We start from the raw sequence: 17,523 nt of genomic DNA, 5'->3' as shown, positions 1-17,523 counted from the left end.
CGCCTGCCAGTGCAGGGGACCCGGGTTCGAGCCCTGGTCCGGGAAGATCCCACATGCCGCAGAGCAACCAAGCCCGTGCGCCACAACTACTGAGCCTGCGCTCTAGACCCTGCGAGCCACAACTACTGAAGCCCGCGTGCCTAGAGCCCGTACTCCGCAACAAGAGAAGCCACCGCAATGAGAAGCCCGCGCACCGCAACAAACAGTAGCCCCCGCTCGCCACAACTAGAGAAAGCCCACACGCAGCAACGAAGACCCAATGCAGCCAAAAATAAACAAATAATAAATTTATAAAAAAAAAGAATTAGTGACTGACACAGCATCCTTTACGAGGAGGAAATGTAGTGTAAGAACTTGGGGATCGTCATCAACACCGCCCCAGCCCTAGCCCCAGTTTAGGGGAGGTACCTGTATGAGCAAGCCGTCCGCAGGGTCCTGGGCTAGAAGCCAATGAACAGCACCTTCACCTTGTGAGCGGAGACAGGTACATCAACACACACACACCTGCTTAGTACACAGCCTATCCATGGAAGGAAGGACCAGAAACCACGTGACTCTAGGGAGGCCCCACCCCCACCCCACCCCCACCCCCGGCTGGTTGGGAAGAGAGTGGGAGGGAGATGTAATTTTCACTGCACAGACTCTGTGTGCCTTTTGAAATGTGAACCAGGTGTATGAATTACCTTTATCAGAACCATAAGAATGCTCGTGGAGAACCTCCTCCCAGCTGTAACACTTCCCCGTAGATATTAGGGCACGGCTCAGATGTTTTCTTCCCTGGGTCATCTTTCTCAATCCTCCCAGGCAAAGCCAATCGCTTTCTTCTCTGTGTGCCCGTCTACTTTTGTTACACCGCCTGTACAAGGATGCTGTAGCCCGACTCTGACAGGTGAGGCCGGGGCAGGATGTTACTTGTTTCTGTAATTCTTACGGGAACACTGGCAATAGTTGCTGAATGGAGTCTCCCACACCATCCTCCCCTTTTCCCAGTTTGAGGCCCCTGCGGCTTGTTTTCACCTAACTTACCTGTATAAAGATGAGCAGATGAAGGGGTCATTCTGGGATTTTTCCCCCCATAGGTACTATCATCCCCTGGGCAACAGAACCTTCTATGATAATGAAAATGTACTCTGCCTGTGCTCTCCAGTACCCTAGGTGCTAACCACACGTGGATACTGAGTATCTGAAATGTGGATAGCTTGACTGAGGAACTGACCTTTAATTATTTCGTTTAAATAAATTTAAATGTAAATAGCCACATCTGGATAGCAGCTACCATGTCAGACGGCTCCTTTCTAGAGCTTTCTTCCCCAAGGGGACAGCCTTACCAGCCAAACAATACAACCCTTAAGCATGTTTGATTTTGAAACAATTAAATTGAGAGCAAGGTCAACAAAGTACTTGTTCCTAAAGTAAAAATTCAGTTTATTCATCTGTTGACGACACAGTACTCAAAAGGCAAAGTGTTTCACATCATAGACTTCACTTCCAATTCCTTGGAATGTTCACTTCTTTGACTGTAAAGAGAGACTAGACCGGAAAGCCAGGTAATGCTGAGGCAACTAAACTAAGGATGGAGCAGGTGGGGTGGGGCGGCACTAACGCCACCCTCCCAGGGAAGGGCACAAGGGGGGTGTTAGCCACAAGCTGATTGTGTAGAACTGTTAGCTGGGAGTGCAGAGCAGCCGTCCTGGACCCTCGGGCCATTGCGGGCTTCAGTCATCCCCACCACACAGGTACAGCAGCGCTTTCTGGTAGTCACCCTTGGTGTCTTGCTATAAGTGGCCAAGGAGAAAAAAGAAATTCAGGGTCAGGAGAAAGACCCACACTCTGCAGAAACACACAAGCAGGCCCACAGCACACGGAGCCTCTGTGGGACCTGCCCAGACACACCCAAACCATCAGAGGACCCTCAGGGATCGTGGCCCAGGGGAGATTACTGCCACAAGGGTAGAGAGAACACAGGGTCCTGGGGATTAACATGGTAAGTGACCAGAGGACAGAACCCAGTCTGCTCCTCCTGCACTGAGGTCCTGCCAACACCACCCCTTTTTTCCCTGGCCTGCATCCTTCCAGAGAAGACACACGAGGCACCTTCCTGCCTGACTGTGTTGTTTCGTGGACTCTTAAGGTCACGTGGGAATAAGCTGAGGAGTTAAGGAAATAATTACTGAGTCTAAATGCTCCCTGAATTTTAAACATATGCCCCAGTAAACCTAGTTATAGCAAAACCCAGCTCTGAATTCATCCCTGGTAACCACTGACACGCCTCTGAAATTTTCAGGATCTTTCAGAAAGAGGGGTTTGCAACATCTGTCTGAATTAAACACAGTGGGAGGGACCACAGTGAACGCAACTGCTCCTTATATACGAACACTCCATCCCTCCAAAACAGGGACAGGCTAAATGGGGAGGGGAGAGATGGGAGTTCTGAGTGAGGAAATGTTGCCAGGCTTATCACAGAGGAGTTTCAAGAAATGGAAATATAATAAAATGTAGATTAGATTGATCTAAGTCTTTTCAGGATGTCAGCAAGTCTTGCAGGATCACTGTCATGAGCACCAACTGTCACTGCAGAACAGGTGTGGGAAATACGAAATATTCGCCTGATTCTGTAAGATTTCAGGGCAAATCCTAATAGCGCTTTCAGAATAAATCCCTGATATTTGATGACGAGCACCTCTTCCCCGGGGAGGTAGAAAAACAGAAAACCGCCATTCTGCCATTGTTCTGACAAACGCCTGCCCAGGACTCCCAGCCCTCTGATGGTCAGGTGGGGCCTTACCTGAATGTAGTAGTACAGGGACTTGCCGTACTTTTTCTTGAATTCACATCTAATTTTCAACATGTCCACTTCACTGCGGGAGATCATGATTCTGATCAGGACCTTGTCGCGAGTGCCCTTGCCCTGAAAGTCAAATTTACGCTCCAAGTTACAATTCGCTGACAGTGTTAATCATTAGAAAAGAGTCTAGTGAGTTCTCCTGCACATGGAACTGATCTGGGTTCCTGATGCCGCCCTCTAAGAGACTGCAAAGATAACAGCAAAACTGCTCCCTTAAGAACAATGAGCGCCTTGGAATTCCAAACACACCAGCATGAAATCGGCACAAAGCCCCCATGCTGTACATTCAGTAAACGTGAACTGAGCGCTGACCGCTGCAAGGCTCAGGTCAGGAAGTGCGCGAGTTTATGTACGTAACACAAAGCTCCTGGATCTCGGGGGCTTAGAGAGCACAGGCTACCACGCTCACCGTGGCTCTGTGCCATTTTGAATGGTACAAGCAATAAGGACCACTGAAGTTTACATCCAGAACCTCAGACCAGAGAACGGGCCATACTTGACATGGAACCTGAGGGGAGATGGGACAAGGGGGTGACCCAGGAAGCAGCGGCAAGGGCCTGGAAGCCATAAAGCACAAGGCACATCTAAGGCATGGAAAAGGGGATGGGACTGTGGGAAGAGACAGTCCATTTAAGGGAAAACTGCAGGGCTGGCTTTGGAGTCAGACAGACCCAAGTTCAAGTTTGGCTATGTAACCTCAAGCAAGCTGAAGCTTTCCAAGCTCCATTCTCCTCATCTAGAAAGAAAATAGTCACACAAGCCTCACAGGTTTTTTGGTAATGATTTAAGATAAAGTAAGTAGTAGCACAATGCCTACTGCCTAGTGGTTGCTTAATAACCTCTCTTCCTTGTTTGTCCTTACTCTGGTGTACCAGGAGGGAATCACTGAGAAATCTGAACAGGAATCTGACATGATCACCATCTGGCATTTTCTCTCTCCCGTGGCACTTTGCTTTCTACCTGTACACAAACACGTGTTCAAGTAGTTGGGAGAAACAGAAGACAGATTTGTGCTTTTCTCACCTGTCACGTAAAAGCAGAGCTGACTAGTGTGTTCCTGCACCTAGACAGTGGGGTCCCTTCCTCCATCCGCTAGTCAGCAGACTTAGTCTGGGGCACAAAGGAAGAAAAAGCCTAGTGTGGAAACATGGACCTCTCGGCCAGTTGCCCTTACCTTCATGGAGTCGTACAGCCTGTCAGCAAAATACAGGGGCTTGTTCTGAATGCACTGGACTGTGGAGAGAAGAAAAGGGTCAGTAACTCCTCTCTCCTCCACCAGTGGGGGAGTGAAGCCCTGACCTGGGGCACCACCAGATGACCAGACGTAACAGGAATGGTCTCTGCAAAACAGAAAACACTCAGGGAAAACCAGGAATCCTCTGAATCAGCCCACTGTGCTTTTTTTTTTTTTTTTTTAAATAAATCTATATATTATTTATTTATTTTTGGCTGCGCTGGGTCTTTATTGCTGCAGGCGGGCTTCCTCTAGTTGCAGCGAGCGGGGGCCACTCTTCGTTGCGGTGCACGGGCTTCTCATTGCGGTGGCTTCTCTTTGTTGCAGAGCATGGGCTCTAGGCCCGCGGGCTTCAGTAGTTGTGGCACACGGGCTTAGCTGCTCCGCGGCACGTGGGATCTTCCCGGACCAGGACTCGAACCCGTGTCCCCTGCATTGGCAGGCGGATTCTTAACCACTGCGCCACCAGGGAAGCCCATCACTGTGCTCTTAAACCAGGGGACTCTGAGCGACGCAGAAACCCAAATGGATGTGTGAGTTCCCCCAAAGGACAGAGCCCTTTCTCTGGTTATCTTATTCCTCCTGGGCAACGCTCCATTCTACCAACGTAAGCCCTTCTTCAGTTCCATATCTTAAATTCATACGGTGAAGATTATGAAACTACCCAAATCATGTAAAGAAGCCATGCCTCCCAAAGCCACCTGAATTAACAGGATGGCCATTCGTTACTTCTGCTTCAGCACAGCTAGCTGACTGAAAGCTGATGTCCACTAGGGATGTGGGGCCACACCTGCTTACCTAGGTTCAGGAAAGCGTTTTCCAGGTCTCCTTTAACCTCCTTCTTGATGCTCTCCAGCATGTCATAAGGGCTGTAGCTCTTGTACCTTTCAAATACTAAAGAAAAGCAAGAGATAATTATTATAACAGAGCCACTGGTCAAAGCTATCAATGGTTACCCACACGGTTACGCATCACACACACACACAAAAAGATGATGATGATCATAGCGTCCTAGAGGGTTAGGGATTGCCACACAGACCGGAGCTGACACTGTACCTTGCCCTGGGACAGCCGAACCATGCACCTGTCCTAAATGGCACTGCCCCAGCCACATATTTTGACCATCTTCATCTCTCCGGCGTGGAACCCACTTTATCTGGGCCACGAGAAACAGTACATAGCACCCAACCAAGTCCATTACTTCAACAGATATGGCAAGATAAAATGGTCCAGAGGAGAAGAGGCAGCACAACAAAGCACCAAACATGAAAAGTATTTAGGGGAAAAAAACGATCCAAAATGGGAAAGAAGGATGAATGGACTTGGTGAGGAAAACTGGGTGCGATTAGGGGGTACAAAGCGGGGAGTGGGCTCTGTTCTGGCAGACCTGAGCCCCAGCACAGACACCCGGCTGGCCCGCTTGCGAGGGCCCTCCGTTGTGGCCCGGGGGCTCTAAGACCTCCCCAGCACAGCACTCGCCTTTCTGGAGGTGGCACACACTCCGCTCGGTCATGATGCTTATCCACTTGGGAACATCTGTCCCTCTCCTCTTCACGCCAGCATCATAGAGATCCTACGAGCACAACCAGCCACGAAAGTTAATTCCACAACCCAGAGCAAGCTCATTAAAAACCCGTCACGCACAAAACCCCAGAACCTATACGTTCAGGATGCCAAATGAGAAAGGACGATTGCACTGCAGACACAGGAAAAATGTGCTATTTAGGTCAAAAGTCTTAAGAGCAGTCTTCCTGAAGCACAAACATACGGCATGACAGTAGGTTGTTCGTGAGGGTGATGCTGTAGAAATCTCCTTCCCTGAACACCGTAGGGATGACCAAGAACCTCTACTCATATACAGAAGGACAAGCCAGTGCTCATTGGCACATCCAGCTCTTCTCCATTTGGCACGGTCAATAGCACATAAACTAATGGTCATCTACTAAAGACAGCTACAAGTCATGTACCCACCCCCAGACTTCTTAGAGACTCTGGAAATGATGGAGCTGGAAAAAAAAAAAAAGCTGGTCCAATCACATTTTCAGTTTCTAGAAAATTTAGGGGCTATAAGTAATGCTAAGAATGGCAGGGAAGGAGGGAGAAAGGCTTATGCAAGAGCCGATACTTATTCAGTGACCGTCCACTATCTGGGAGTTGCAGAACCCTTTTCTAGGGACTTCCCTGGTGGCGCAGCGGTTAAGAATCCGCCTGCCAATGCAGGGGATACGGGTTCGAGCCCTGGTCTGGGACGATCCCACATGCCGCGGAGCAACTAAGCACGGGAGCCACAACTACTGAGCCCGCAAGCCACAACTACTGAGCCTGCGCTCCTAGAGCCTGTGCTCCACGACAAGAGAAGCCCCCGCTCACCGCAACTAGAGAAAGCCCGCGCAGCAAAGAAGACCCAAAGCAGCCAAAAATAAATAAATAAATAAAAATTTAATAATAAATAAATTTTAAAAATCCTTTTCTACCTCCTGCTAAGTGGGCAACGTGAAATATACTGAATTTTAAAACTAAAATGGATTAAAATTAATTTTGTTCTTCAGCTCTTATGAAATACTTCGAGACAGCTGTCGACCCTCTGGGAAAGGCATGTAGCTCACAGTGATCTGAATCAGCTTCACAAATAGTTCCGGGTGATTATGGAACGAGAACCAGCAGAAGTTCTATTCAGCCAGAAAAGAAGGCAGGGCCTCTGTCCCTCTCACCTCTTCCCCCACCACCAAGGGCAGTAAAGCCCTGCCGTCCCTGCCTGTGCCTCTACCATCTCCTTCCACCGTTCTGTGTTGTGAATCCTATTAGTGTGTGTTTGTAGCAAATGCCCACCAGTGTGAACACCAGCATCACACCCTGCAGAAACAAGCAAAGTCTAAATGAGCAAATGTGAGTCAGAAACTGATCCTGTAACTAACACCAGCATTATAAGGGTATATCTTGTTGTAACTACAGCTTCCAGAAAGTGGAAATGCAGCCCGCAAATTCTTTGACATTCCTCCCTTCCAAACGCGGAGCCTACTTCCCCTCCCACTGACTGGAAGCTAGACCTAGTGACTCGTCTCTAATGAACAGAGTTATGACAGAAGTGGCAGTGTGTGTGACTCTTGAGATTACACCATAAAAGGCACCTGGCTTCCTCCTCGCTGTCTCTCTTGGATCACTCACCCTGGGCAGAGCCGGCTGCCATCTGTGAGGACATTCAAGCAACCCCTTCGAGAGGCCCACGTGGAGAAGGAGTAAGGCCTCCTGCCCACAGTCACATGGGTGGGGGACTACATGGGTGGGTGATCTGGGAAGCGGGTCCTCCTGACGCTGTCAGGCCCTCAGATGATGCAGCCCTGGTCAACATTTTGTCTCCAACCTCATGAGAAGTCCTGAGCCACTTCCCAGTTCCTGACCCACAGAAACTGAGAGATAGTAAGTGCTAGTTGTTCTAAGCCACTGAGTTCGGAGGTAATTTGTTATGCAGGATAGATAACTATACAGACTATCCAGAGACTAGGAAACAAAAGCTCAAACACCAAGAAGCTTGGCACTGACCCGGGCATCTTGGTCAATCAGTTCATAATCAATGACAGAGCCATCCTCTGCTCTTCGACCCTACGGGGAAAAAAAATAAATAAATAAAGAACATCAAATGTATTTCTTTGTACATTTTAAAACTGAAAATGTTATCTTCTCCCCAACTCATGTAAGCCACTATTTACTGAATAAACACCCTCCTGAAATTTTTCTTCACTTAAAAGTCTAGGTTAAAAAAAAAAGTCTAGGTAAGACCAAGGATTGTTACAATAATTGAGGCAGTGAAGTGGGGGCTATACCCTCTTTTTACCCAATTCTGGGCTAAGCATCTTACAGAATCTACCCTCCTCCCCCTAAAAAAGTTAATGATATTTAAGCTCCTTCCTTCAGAGAGCTCACAGCCCAGATGGAGAAATACGCATGGAATAAATGGTAAAACAACACAAGTATCTGTGGCTCTAAGTAGAAGTGAAATGCAAAAGAAGGAAGAAATCTGTCAGGCAGAATCGTCAGCAAAGTCTGTGGACAATGGGGTACCGCTGAGGTAAACCGCAAAGGATGCGTCAGATGAGGCTGGTAATGGGGAGCAGGAGAAGCCACTCCACACAGGAGGGACGGCACAGGGGAGCGATGTGCCGCCCAGCTCAAGAGAAGGTGAGCGGGAGGGAAGCCTAGCGAGGAAGACTAAGTTAGGCAGGGCCAGGGTACAGAAGACGCTTAAAGGCAGTTGAGAGTTTGGATTTGATGCAGCAGCAATGTCTGTTGATCAGGAGTTTGGTGCAAGTGGATTTCAAAGATGGGTGGGTGGCGGTATGCAGGGCACGTGGTAGAGAAGAGAGCTGGGGAGGGCGGTACGGAGTTGTTACGGTGATGGAGAGGTGCGTGGGCAGGATACAGCATGCCCAACGACCATTTGTCATCAGGGTTCCCAGGGAAAATTCCTCTTCCCTCGCCCAGCTCATACACATTAAACTGCACTCGGGTCAGAACTCAGACTCAGGAAGGAAATGCCTTTCATCCACATTAATGTGTTAACATTAGCAAACAAGCAAAGACCTCTCCAGGGAAACCACTACCTGGGCAAACCATCTCTTAAGAAATGAAAGCAGGTAAAAGAAACAAGAGGGTCACCTCCCACTGGGTTCTATGTGACCACAGATAAGGGCAAAATGACCTTCCCCAAGTCACAGTCAGGGCTGGCACATAAATCCAGGCCAGGAGCTGAGAGCCGCTTCTTCCTCCTCTGGCCCCAAAGTCCACCTGACCATACGGTTTTGCAGGATAAGAAATCCTATTATACAAAAATGACAACTCTGCAGTGACAGTGCAAACCCACTGCCGAAAATGCAGCTGGAATTTCTGATGCAGGCACAGAGGATTGAGTTAATTCGTTCCCAAGTATAAAATGAGGCGCGCAACTCGCCTTGGGAGGAAGCAAGGACAAAGAAATAAACCGGAAACCAACCTTCGATAGGGCGACCATCAGCTTGCGGAAGTCACCAGATGTGTCAGAAATGATATCCTTCTCCAGATCAGTCTTGTACACTTGGAAAACAAAACAACACTCTGGTTAGACGCTTCCTGCCTGTGCAGCCAGCCAGCCACCGGCCCCACTTATCCCCTGCCCGCCAAGCCTCTAAAAAGCAGAAACAGCTGTGGCAGCACGGATGTACCCACCCAAAGGAGGTGGATTCTCTAGAATGATTTTTACCCTCATGAAATCAGAACCAGTGTTATTATCAGTGACAAGGGACACACAGAGCAGGATCAGACCAGGGATCCTCAAGCTCACCTTTGATCAGTGACTTCCTGGGTAGCTAAAATACTGGCTCCCAAACTTCTTGACTATCTATACTTATTTGGATCATCAAAAAATTTGGAGGACTACACACACACACACACACACACACACACACACACACACAAACTGTGGTTTATTATCTACTGATCGAGAAAATGCACAATGGCAAAAACTAGTAAGAATTAAAGAGTACTTTTCAATGAATTTCTACTTTATTATTCAAAATAGCATCTATGTTTAAACGTAGTGGTACCACATACACATGTAAGCTGCATCATTTACTCCACCCGGGTCTCCTACACTGCTTGGTGCACAGAGGTCCACGTGCCTCTTGCAACAGTGATCTGCAGTCAAGAGCTGGGAACCTTCTCAGCAGAAACTGGACAGCACCCATTCCAAGAAATCCATGTAAAATACTTCCTACTTCTCCCCATCAGATCTTTTTTTCTTTTTTGTTTGTTTTCTCTGCTTTTGCTCCTGTATATCCTTTTGTGTTAGTTCTAGGGGAATATAATCATCAAAACCCAGGCCATCAGGAGATGTAGGAGAGGGACCTGGAACAGAGCAAACCCCTGGACGGTCCAGATGGCAAGCATTTCTCCACAAGTAATCCAGGCACCCTATCCTGAACACCAGCCCAGCAGGCCAGGATGGGGGGTCACAGAAACAGGGCTGAGAGGGTGCACCACAGAACTAGGGCTACTCACTTTCCTTGTAGACTCTGTTGATTTCCTGCAGCTCCTGGTTGGTCCTGGAGCAGATGATCTCAATGAGGGAGTCCTCATCGGTCCCCAGCCCCTGTGAACCAGGCATTGCAGCCATCAGCAGGGAAAGCCCTCCAGGCCATTAGCCCACTTCCCTGATCTCAATCAGGTAAACTACACACACAGATTGCGTGTGTAGCACGTCCCTTCCTGCATTTCTCCTGAGGGATCTGTACTGCATTCCTCAGCACAAGGTAAAGTTATATGCTATTCCTTTAAAAAAATGCTTCATCAAAATAAAAGATGGTTTAACTGACATGTTTTTTTAGCTCAACTATATTAAAAAAAATTTTTTTCCACTATATATAAATATATAGTGAAATAGGAAGAGACAGCAATGGAATACACCAAAATGTTAAAAGGGGTTGCCTTTTGGCGATGGGTTTATAAAATGAATAACTTTATCGTCTCCCTATGTTTCTTTATTTTTTCAACTTCTCTAATAATCAGCCATTACTTTAATAGATGAGAAATAATTTTCTTTATTATACAATTCTGCTCAGAAATTTAAAACAAAGGAATATAGAGATTTTATGCTGTCATTTGCAGCCAGCATCGTTAGATTGGAGTAAGTCTTTTACGAGGGAAAGGTATAGATGAGATAAAATTTTTAGCTTTACCTCTTTGAAATGCAAAATTGGGTTAATGTTAAAAATTTCATTCTTGTACTTCCATTTTTGCTTGATTGTGATGCACTCTTCAGGCATTTTAGAGAAGCAAAAGGAAATAATGAAGTGCCAAATAAACCTAGACACCAACACTTTATTAAGGAATAAGAATTTGATGGGTGATGTATTCAAATTTAATATATACACTTTTGAGCTGGCATGCCAGAGAGCTTGAAAGGACCCAATGAAACTTGTATTTCAAAGCTGGCTTCATGATCAAAGTCAAGATTTAATAATCAGGATTCTCTAATACTTGTCTTTCCGAGTATGGAAATATCACTTTGAACTAAGTAGAATTACAACTGTTTAAAATGTAAATCAATTATAAGGTGTTAATACAATAAGAAACTTACTTATCCACATGAAAAGTGTGTCAGCTATTAATTAAACTTATTAGAGTTTATATGTCCCTAAAAAAGTGGTTTATATAAGCTAAGCCTCAGGTTAATAGTTAATTTTGAATTTTATTCCTCATCTAATCTGAGCCAAGGCCTCTTCTCCCAGAGTTTTTTTTTTTTTTTTTTTTTTTTTTTTTTTTTAAATTTTTTATTTATTTATTTATTTATTTTATTTATGGCTGTGTTGGGTCTTCGTTTCTGTGCGAGGGCTTTCTCTAGTTGTGGCAAGTGGGGGCCACTCTTCATCGCGGTGCGCTGGCCTCTCACTGTCACGGCCTCTCTTGCCGTGCTGCACAGGCTCCAGAAGCGCAGGCTCCAGACGCGCAGGCTCAGTAATTGTGGCTCACGGGCCTAGCTGCTCTGCGGCATGTGGGATCTTCCCAGACCAGGGCTCGAACCCGTGTCCCCTGCATTAGCAGGCAGATTCTCAACCACTGCGCCACCAGGGAAGCCCTCTCCCAGAGTTTTTAATCACGATTTGTAGAGGTGCTGGCAAAGCCAAAATTTCTTCCCTTCTTAGCAAAATTTCTTCCCTTCTTCTTCCCTTCTTAGACCTTCTTAGCAAAAGGTCTACACAATATTCTATACAGATATTATAAAGAGATTACCAAGCATCTTCAAATATTTTAGGGGGCAGTTTTTCAATCTCAAGGATATATAATAAATATAGTCTAAAAATAACTCATGCATTGGAAGAAATGCTATATCCTGACACTGTTGAAACGTGAAACAGGTATAGCAATAGAAGATTTGTTTTCTTTCATCACTGATATACCCATGTTAATATCAGAGAATTCTAATAGTACTTTTTCTCTATATTTAAAGGTGACCTTGGCAATTTCAAACTTGGCCCAAGCTCTCCACAGACTGTCCACAGTTCCCATCACAAGGGCAACGTCTACTGTAACATATGGCAGATATTGCCACTGGTATTGCCAGAAGTCAAAACAGATTTTTTTTAAATAATAGTTCAGTTAATGTCACTCCAAGCTTTATGGATTTCAGAAGGGTACTCAGCTGTGATAGCTAATGGAAGAGCTGGCACAAGGTCAAAGATCTAGCAGTCAAAGCACCTTTCATTGGGCCCAATTACATAGATTACAATGGTGACTGACAGCTCAAACAGGTCTGTTTCAAGTCACTAATACCTAGTAATAGATACTTATAAAATTGCACAAATCACAACTCAATGAATTCTTGGCAAAAAATAAGATAAACTGATCTGAAGTGATGATGGTCAGAAGAAACCTAGGAGAGTCCAACTCATCCATGGCTCCAAAGGTCCCAAGACTGAGTGTTTTCAGTGTTCTTTTTATTAAACAGGATCATTAAGTGTTATTGACATTTTATCATTCTGTCCAACATAGCCTACTTAGAAAACTCAGAGCAAGTCTGCTCAGATAAACTGAGCACAGCTTGGGCCAAGCTGGAAAACTGATTTCAGAGCAAATCTTTCAGCAGCCCTGCGCTATCAACTTCTGGGCCCTGGAAATACCCGGTGGGAAGCTGCCTCTCTCTCGAGGTGCTCCGTGGGGGAAGGGATGACAACTGAGCTGTGACATTAGCTGGTGACAGACTTACAGCTCCATCTCTCCATAATTCAGAAATGGTGGCGTCACAGAAAATGCACTCGGACTTAGAAAAAAAATCAGAACTACAGCTTTCCCTCCACTCTGAGGCTTTACCCAGTTTTACCAGCAGAGGGCAGTGTCAGATTATTCAAAGTGTTGCAGGCACACTTCCGAAAAGGGTTCTGTGCTTTGCCATTAAACATGCATTTATGTTTATATATCTATTACATTTATATAATACTTGATGTTTTAGGTACACACAAAATTCAGGGGAACTTACAACCTGGAATTTTTACTATCTAATTTAATCTAAAAAATCCATGTTCAAAATAACTTTGCAAAATACAAACAAAAGACAGTAGCATGTGCCTTGATACTTTTGTTCTGAACAAAACACAGGAACCATTCACGATCTGAAATCACCCTTTATGTGCACTGTGATGTTCTGATTTTGCTCAAAATTTGAATCAAACAATGGGACCAGCAAGGAGAAGGTCACAAGAAACAACCAAAACGGCATACGCAGATTTTTGTTAAGCTTCACTTAAAAGCTATGAGTTTTACTTTTGCCTTAATATCATAACAAATCTTTTTTAAAGAGGAAGTGTAATCAAGGAAGTAGTTTTTCCAAATGGTATTCCAATTGCCCAGGTGCCAAGCAGTAGCAGCTGGTAACTGACTTCTCTGCATCATGAAATTTCTTTACAGTCTTAAAAAAAAGTAGTGGAAATATTTTTGGTACAAATCCTGAGCCTTATAGCTTCAGTTCATTCCCAAAAAATGATTCCAAATGAGAATTCAACATAACTGAAAATCACCTAATTACACTCAGGAAGCTGTAATTCACAAATATTAATGGCAGATTTGACAGAGATTGCATCTCACACGTGTTTACCTTCATGGAGGCTTTCAGCTCAGAAGCGTCATACTGAGCAGGTGTTTTCAATAGGCCCAAAATCACTGTCTCCAGGTGGCCGGACAAGGCTGACTTCAGTGCTGATGCAAGTTCCTTCAGAAAAACAGGCAACAACATGGAAAACTTGGTTGGTAACCAGTATTCCTTTAAAACTAGTAAGACAAAAATAGAGGCATGTGTTTGTAAAGCAGGTTGTGATTCTTTGACAACTCTGGGGTGTTCAGTCAAAGTATCCTTCAACCGCATTCCCTTTGGCAGACCTAAAGGTCAGAAATGGAAAGATCAGACTTTCCTCCGGTAAAATCCCCTAAAATCCAAGCTGATTTTGCCCTCTCGTCCAGTCAGTAAAAGGAAACCAGAGCAGCATGCAACGCCTCAGAAAGCTATGAGTGAATGCAGTTTACAATACGCTTACACTCGCACGTGGTAACAGCCTATGGAAGACAGGGCACTTTCTAGGGTCAAGGCCCCTGCTAAGAAGGAGGTGATCAAAGTGGGGAGCCTCCAAGGAAACAGAACCCTCGTGGCCTGCTGGTATCCTCCTGTGAAAGGTTTTGTGCAGCTGTGCCAGAGGTGGCTCCAGAAAGTCTCCAGGTGGAACCAGAGGCCCCCAGTTGGCTAGAAGTGATCTCATGAAGCTTTCCTATGCAAAACACTTCACCTAAGACTGAGAGAACCTCTATTTTCCATACCAAACTGGAATGGTATTATCAAGATGGTGGGGACTAAAGCCCTCCCCATTCACCCCTGGGCTTCCCTGCTGTATACTGTTTCTTAAAGGTTCCCACTGTTACCATTAAAATCCACTGACAGATTTCAAGTCAGAGGCCTGAGTCAGCACCCACACAGGCAGACAGATATCCCAATTCGATGTGGCTTTGACAGATGCTTCCCCGGGGATTAGATTTCCTACAAATCATGGGCATTGAGTGATGGCTGAACTCTCCTGTTGTAATTATTTTTTTCTTTTCACTTTTTCCCCCCTCTTCTCTCTTCCTCTCCTGCTTTGCAGCAGCACCCATGGCATCTACGACGTTTAGCCCCTAGAGGTATGTGCAGGCTCTAAGAGGTGATGTGCAGCCTGCTTCAGAGAGAATCTTCTCAAATCATTCACAGATGTCGAGGACTGAGATGGGTCTTAGAAATCATCTGGCCCAACCCTTTCATCACCTACTTTCTCCTGCTTCCTGAAGTCCTAGTAACACATAGCACTTAGGAGAGAACTTTAGAAGCTACACCTTCCAATTATAGCACCAATTTTCCAGCGTGGAACTCTGAGGTTAGGTAATTCCAAACTTAGCCTACCCTGACACTCCCCTCTACCCATTCTCTGTTCAGACTTCAAATAGCATTTGGGCACCTACTGACTGCTTCCACTTCTATAATAAACTCCTTATGGGCAGCCAACTTCCTGCTTCTCATAATGTCAAGCACAGGGCTTTCTTTGCACTTAGCAAAGAATATTTGTCCAGGTATGTTTGACAAATAAAATATGACCATTCCTTATCTGGAGAAACCTGGCATCTGCTCGAACATGAAAGAAACAGAACATCGATCTTCTGTCCCAGTTCCTGTCCAGTGCTACTAGCTGTACCCATGCTGTTCACGCCCTCACCTAGGCAGCCTGGGTCCCTATTGTTAAAGTACTCTACAGTACAGGGCCTTCTCCTTTATTATGCAAACAAAAGGTTCTGCTTTCAGGATTTCCTTCAGAAAGTATCTCCAGTATTTTATGTATCTTTCTTTAAAATGTGATTAATTCTCCTTAGCCCAGGGCTGAGAGGTATCAAGAATCAGTAGGAGAGTGAGTTGTCCCCAGCCCACCATGAAGCCTGTGAGGTCAGCAAACCCATCATGATTCTGTAACATCATCCCTCCAACAGGGTATGTGAGAGCTTTGTTCTCCATGTATCTCATCTGAAATCGAAATCCGGGCTTCTATATTTCTATGTACACTTATGTGTCCACACCCAAGTGTGTTCCAAGACCACACTCTGTAAGTGACAGCTGAAGGAGCAATTACAGGCATATTGTCCAAAGAGGTGGGCCTTCAGCTCCAACTGGAACTCAGCTCTACCAGCTCACAGATCCTTTAGGGAAAGTGGAGAAATAAACACTCCCTTCCATGCCTCACTATAGTAGATTAATGTCAGTCTAGCTGGAAGAAAAATTTTAATGCATATGAGAGGAAACAAGCTGCATGCTTTCCTATGTCCTTTCCAACTGTTTTGAGAGGTGGGAGAGGGAGATATAGCAGGGTGTGACCTGCAACTTCCTGGACCCTGGTGGTCATGTCAACTCCAAGCGCAGAAATGTCTTTTCTAGAATCCTTCCAGCTCACCTCCACTGTGACTACGAGTGAAAGCCGTAAGTCAAACGGGAGCTGCAGGAAGCCATGCTTACTGCACCGTCCAAGAATAAATCAAAAGCTTTTAATAGCAAGAAGTTAAAAATAAAGCAGCCTGTCTGTAAAAATAAATTTCCTAACACTGCGACAAAATAAAGGATGAACAAGTGCTGGGCTGTTCCTTAACCAACCACTCGTGGACAAGCATGGGAAAAAAAGCACACAAGACCCTTTAAATAGTGAGAGCATGGCAAGGTGAAGATAGCCTGGAGACCAAATGAACTACTAAACTAAACCTGGTGGTTGCAAAGCTCTTAGGAACGCAAGTGTATTTTTTTAAGAATGAGAGGAGTGTGTCAGGATCAATACTCAAATGGAGGCTAGTGTCCCAAGATTAAATTTAAAACATTTTATCAAGAACCAGCAGAAGTCATAAAGATGAAATGAGTGGCCACATGTAGAGAACGGCATACCTGGCACAAAGTTAGCATTCAATAAATGATACCTGTTGTTGTTTTCCCCTATCCTTTCTATTTCCAGAACTGCTCCCTTTACACCCTCTGGGTTGGAAGAGGGTGTGGTCTTTATGGATAAGCTCCAAGCACCCCAGGGGCCACGTATGTGTGAGTTGTGACTCTTACAGGATGTAAGGGGAAAACCTTGGATCTCCTAGGGTTCCAGAAGGCGCTTGCTGGGAAGAGCCAGAATTCATTAAAAAAAAAAGCAATGGCTGAGGAACTGAAATTCAACATGGAATGCCCTCCATCCCTGAACCTGTTGTACCTTTTTGGTCCTTCTCTGGTAGGCGAAGGCAATATCCTGTCTCTGTTCATTGCTGCGGTTGGTCAAAATGTTGACAATGGTGACCTCATCCACACCTATGAAGACACAAGTAGTGACCAGTTACTCAACCATATGCTCTAGTCCTTTGGGCTTACATAGAAGGTTTTAAGCATTTTTTCAACCTGAAATGTATATATTAGTCCCTAAAGTGAAATACCAAGACATTAGGATGTTTTCTTTCTGTCAGCACCCTCCACCCAACACGTATACCCTCTTTTCTGTTTTTCCTGACAGCCTCAAACCTCAAGTCTAAATAGACCTTTTTAAGTATCTGTATTTAAAAAAAAATAATAATAATTTCATTCATAAATTGGGTTTCTGGACTCAACAGTAGGAGGTGCATTTGTGGGGCTTTGGCAGTCAGATGGAACAACAAAGATTTAGAAAGATTTTAAATGAAGGTGCCCGAATTACCATTTAACTGAGGTCTTAATAGACAGTAACTGCGACCTGAATTAATAGAGACAATTATTTATATTTATTGCAGGATTATGGCTATATAAGCAGCTAGGTACAATTTCTATAATTATATAAACTGTCATGATGAGTCATATTTAATATGGCAGTTGTATTTTAATAGCATAGTTGATTAATACAATCCTACTTACTGAAGA

The 17,523-nt window shown here is 45.1% G+C and overlaps 1 protein-coding gene across 1 annotated transcript in view; it reads right to left on the bottom strand.

Annotated features, from left to right (window-relative positions):
- Positions 1 to 1,401: 1,401 nt before the first annotated feature.
- Positions 1,402 to 17,523, bottom strand: part of ANXA2 (annexin A2) — a 44,316-nt gene continuing 28,194 nt past the window's right edge. The window contains exons 4-13 of the mRNA XM_036843177.1: positions 16,850 to 16,944; positions 13,699 to 13,812; positions 10,110 to 10,200; positions 9,067 to 9,146; positions 7,620 to 7,679; positions 5,559 to 5,652; positions 4,878 to 4,973; positions 4,020 to 4,078; positions 2,786 to 2,908; positions 1,402 to 1,775 (exon numbers count right to left, since the gene is read on the bottom strand). Of these exons, the coding sequence (XP_036699072.1) occupies positions 1,716 to 1,775; positions 2,786 to 2,908; positions 4,020 to 4,078; positions 4,878 to 4,973; positions 5,559 to 5,652; positions 7,620 to 7,679; positions 9,067 to 9,146; positions 10,110 to 10,200; positions 13,699 to 13,812; positions 16,850 to 16,944 (872 nt within the window). The 3' untranslated portion in view covers positions 1,402 to 1,715. The remainder of the gene's footprint in view (positions 1,776 to 2,785; positions 2,909 to 4,019; positions 4,079 to 4,877; positions 4,974 to 5,558; positions 5,653 to 7,619; positions 7,680 to 9,066; positions 9,147 to 10,109; positions 10,201 to 13,698; positions 13,813 to 16,849; positions 16,945 to 17,523) is intronic.

This window comes from Balaenoptera musculus, chromosome 2 (assembly GCF_009873245.2).
Source record: "Balaenoptera musculus isolate JJ_BM4_2016_0621 chromosome 2, mBalMus1.pri.v3, whole genome shotgun sequence".
NCBI classification, from domain to species: Eukaryota; Metazoa; Chordata; class Mammalia; order Artiodactyla; family Balaenopteridae; genus Balaenoptera; species Balaenoptera musculus.
This window is presented reverse-complemented; position numbering and strand designations above follow the sequence as displayed.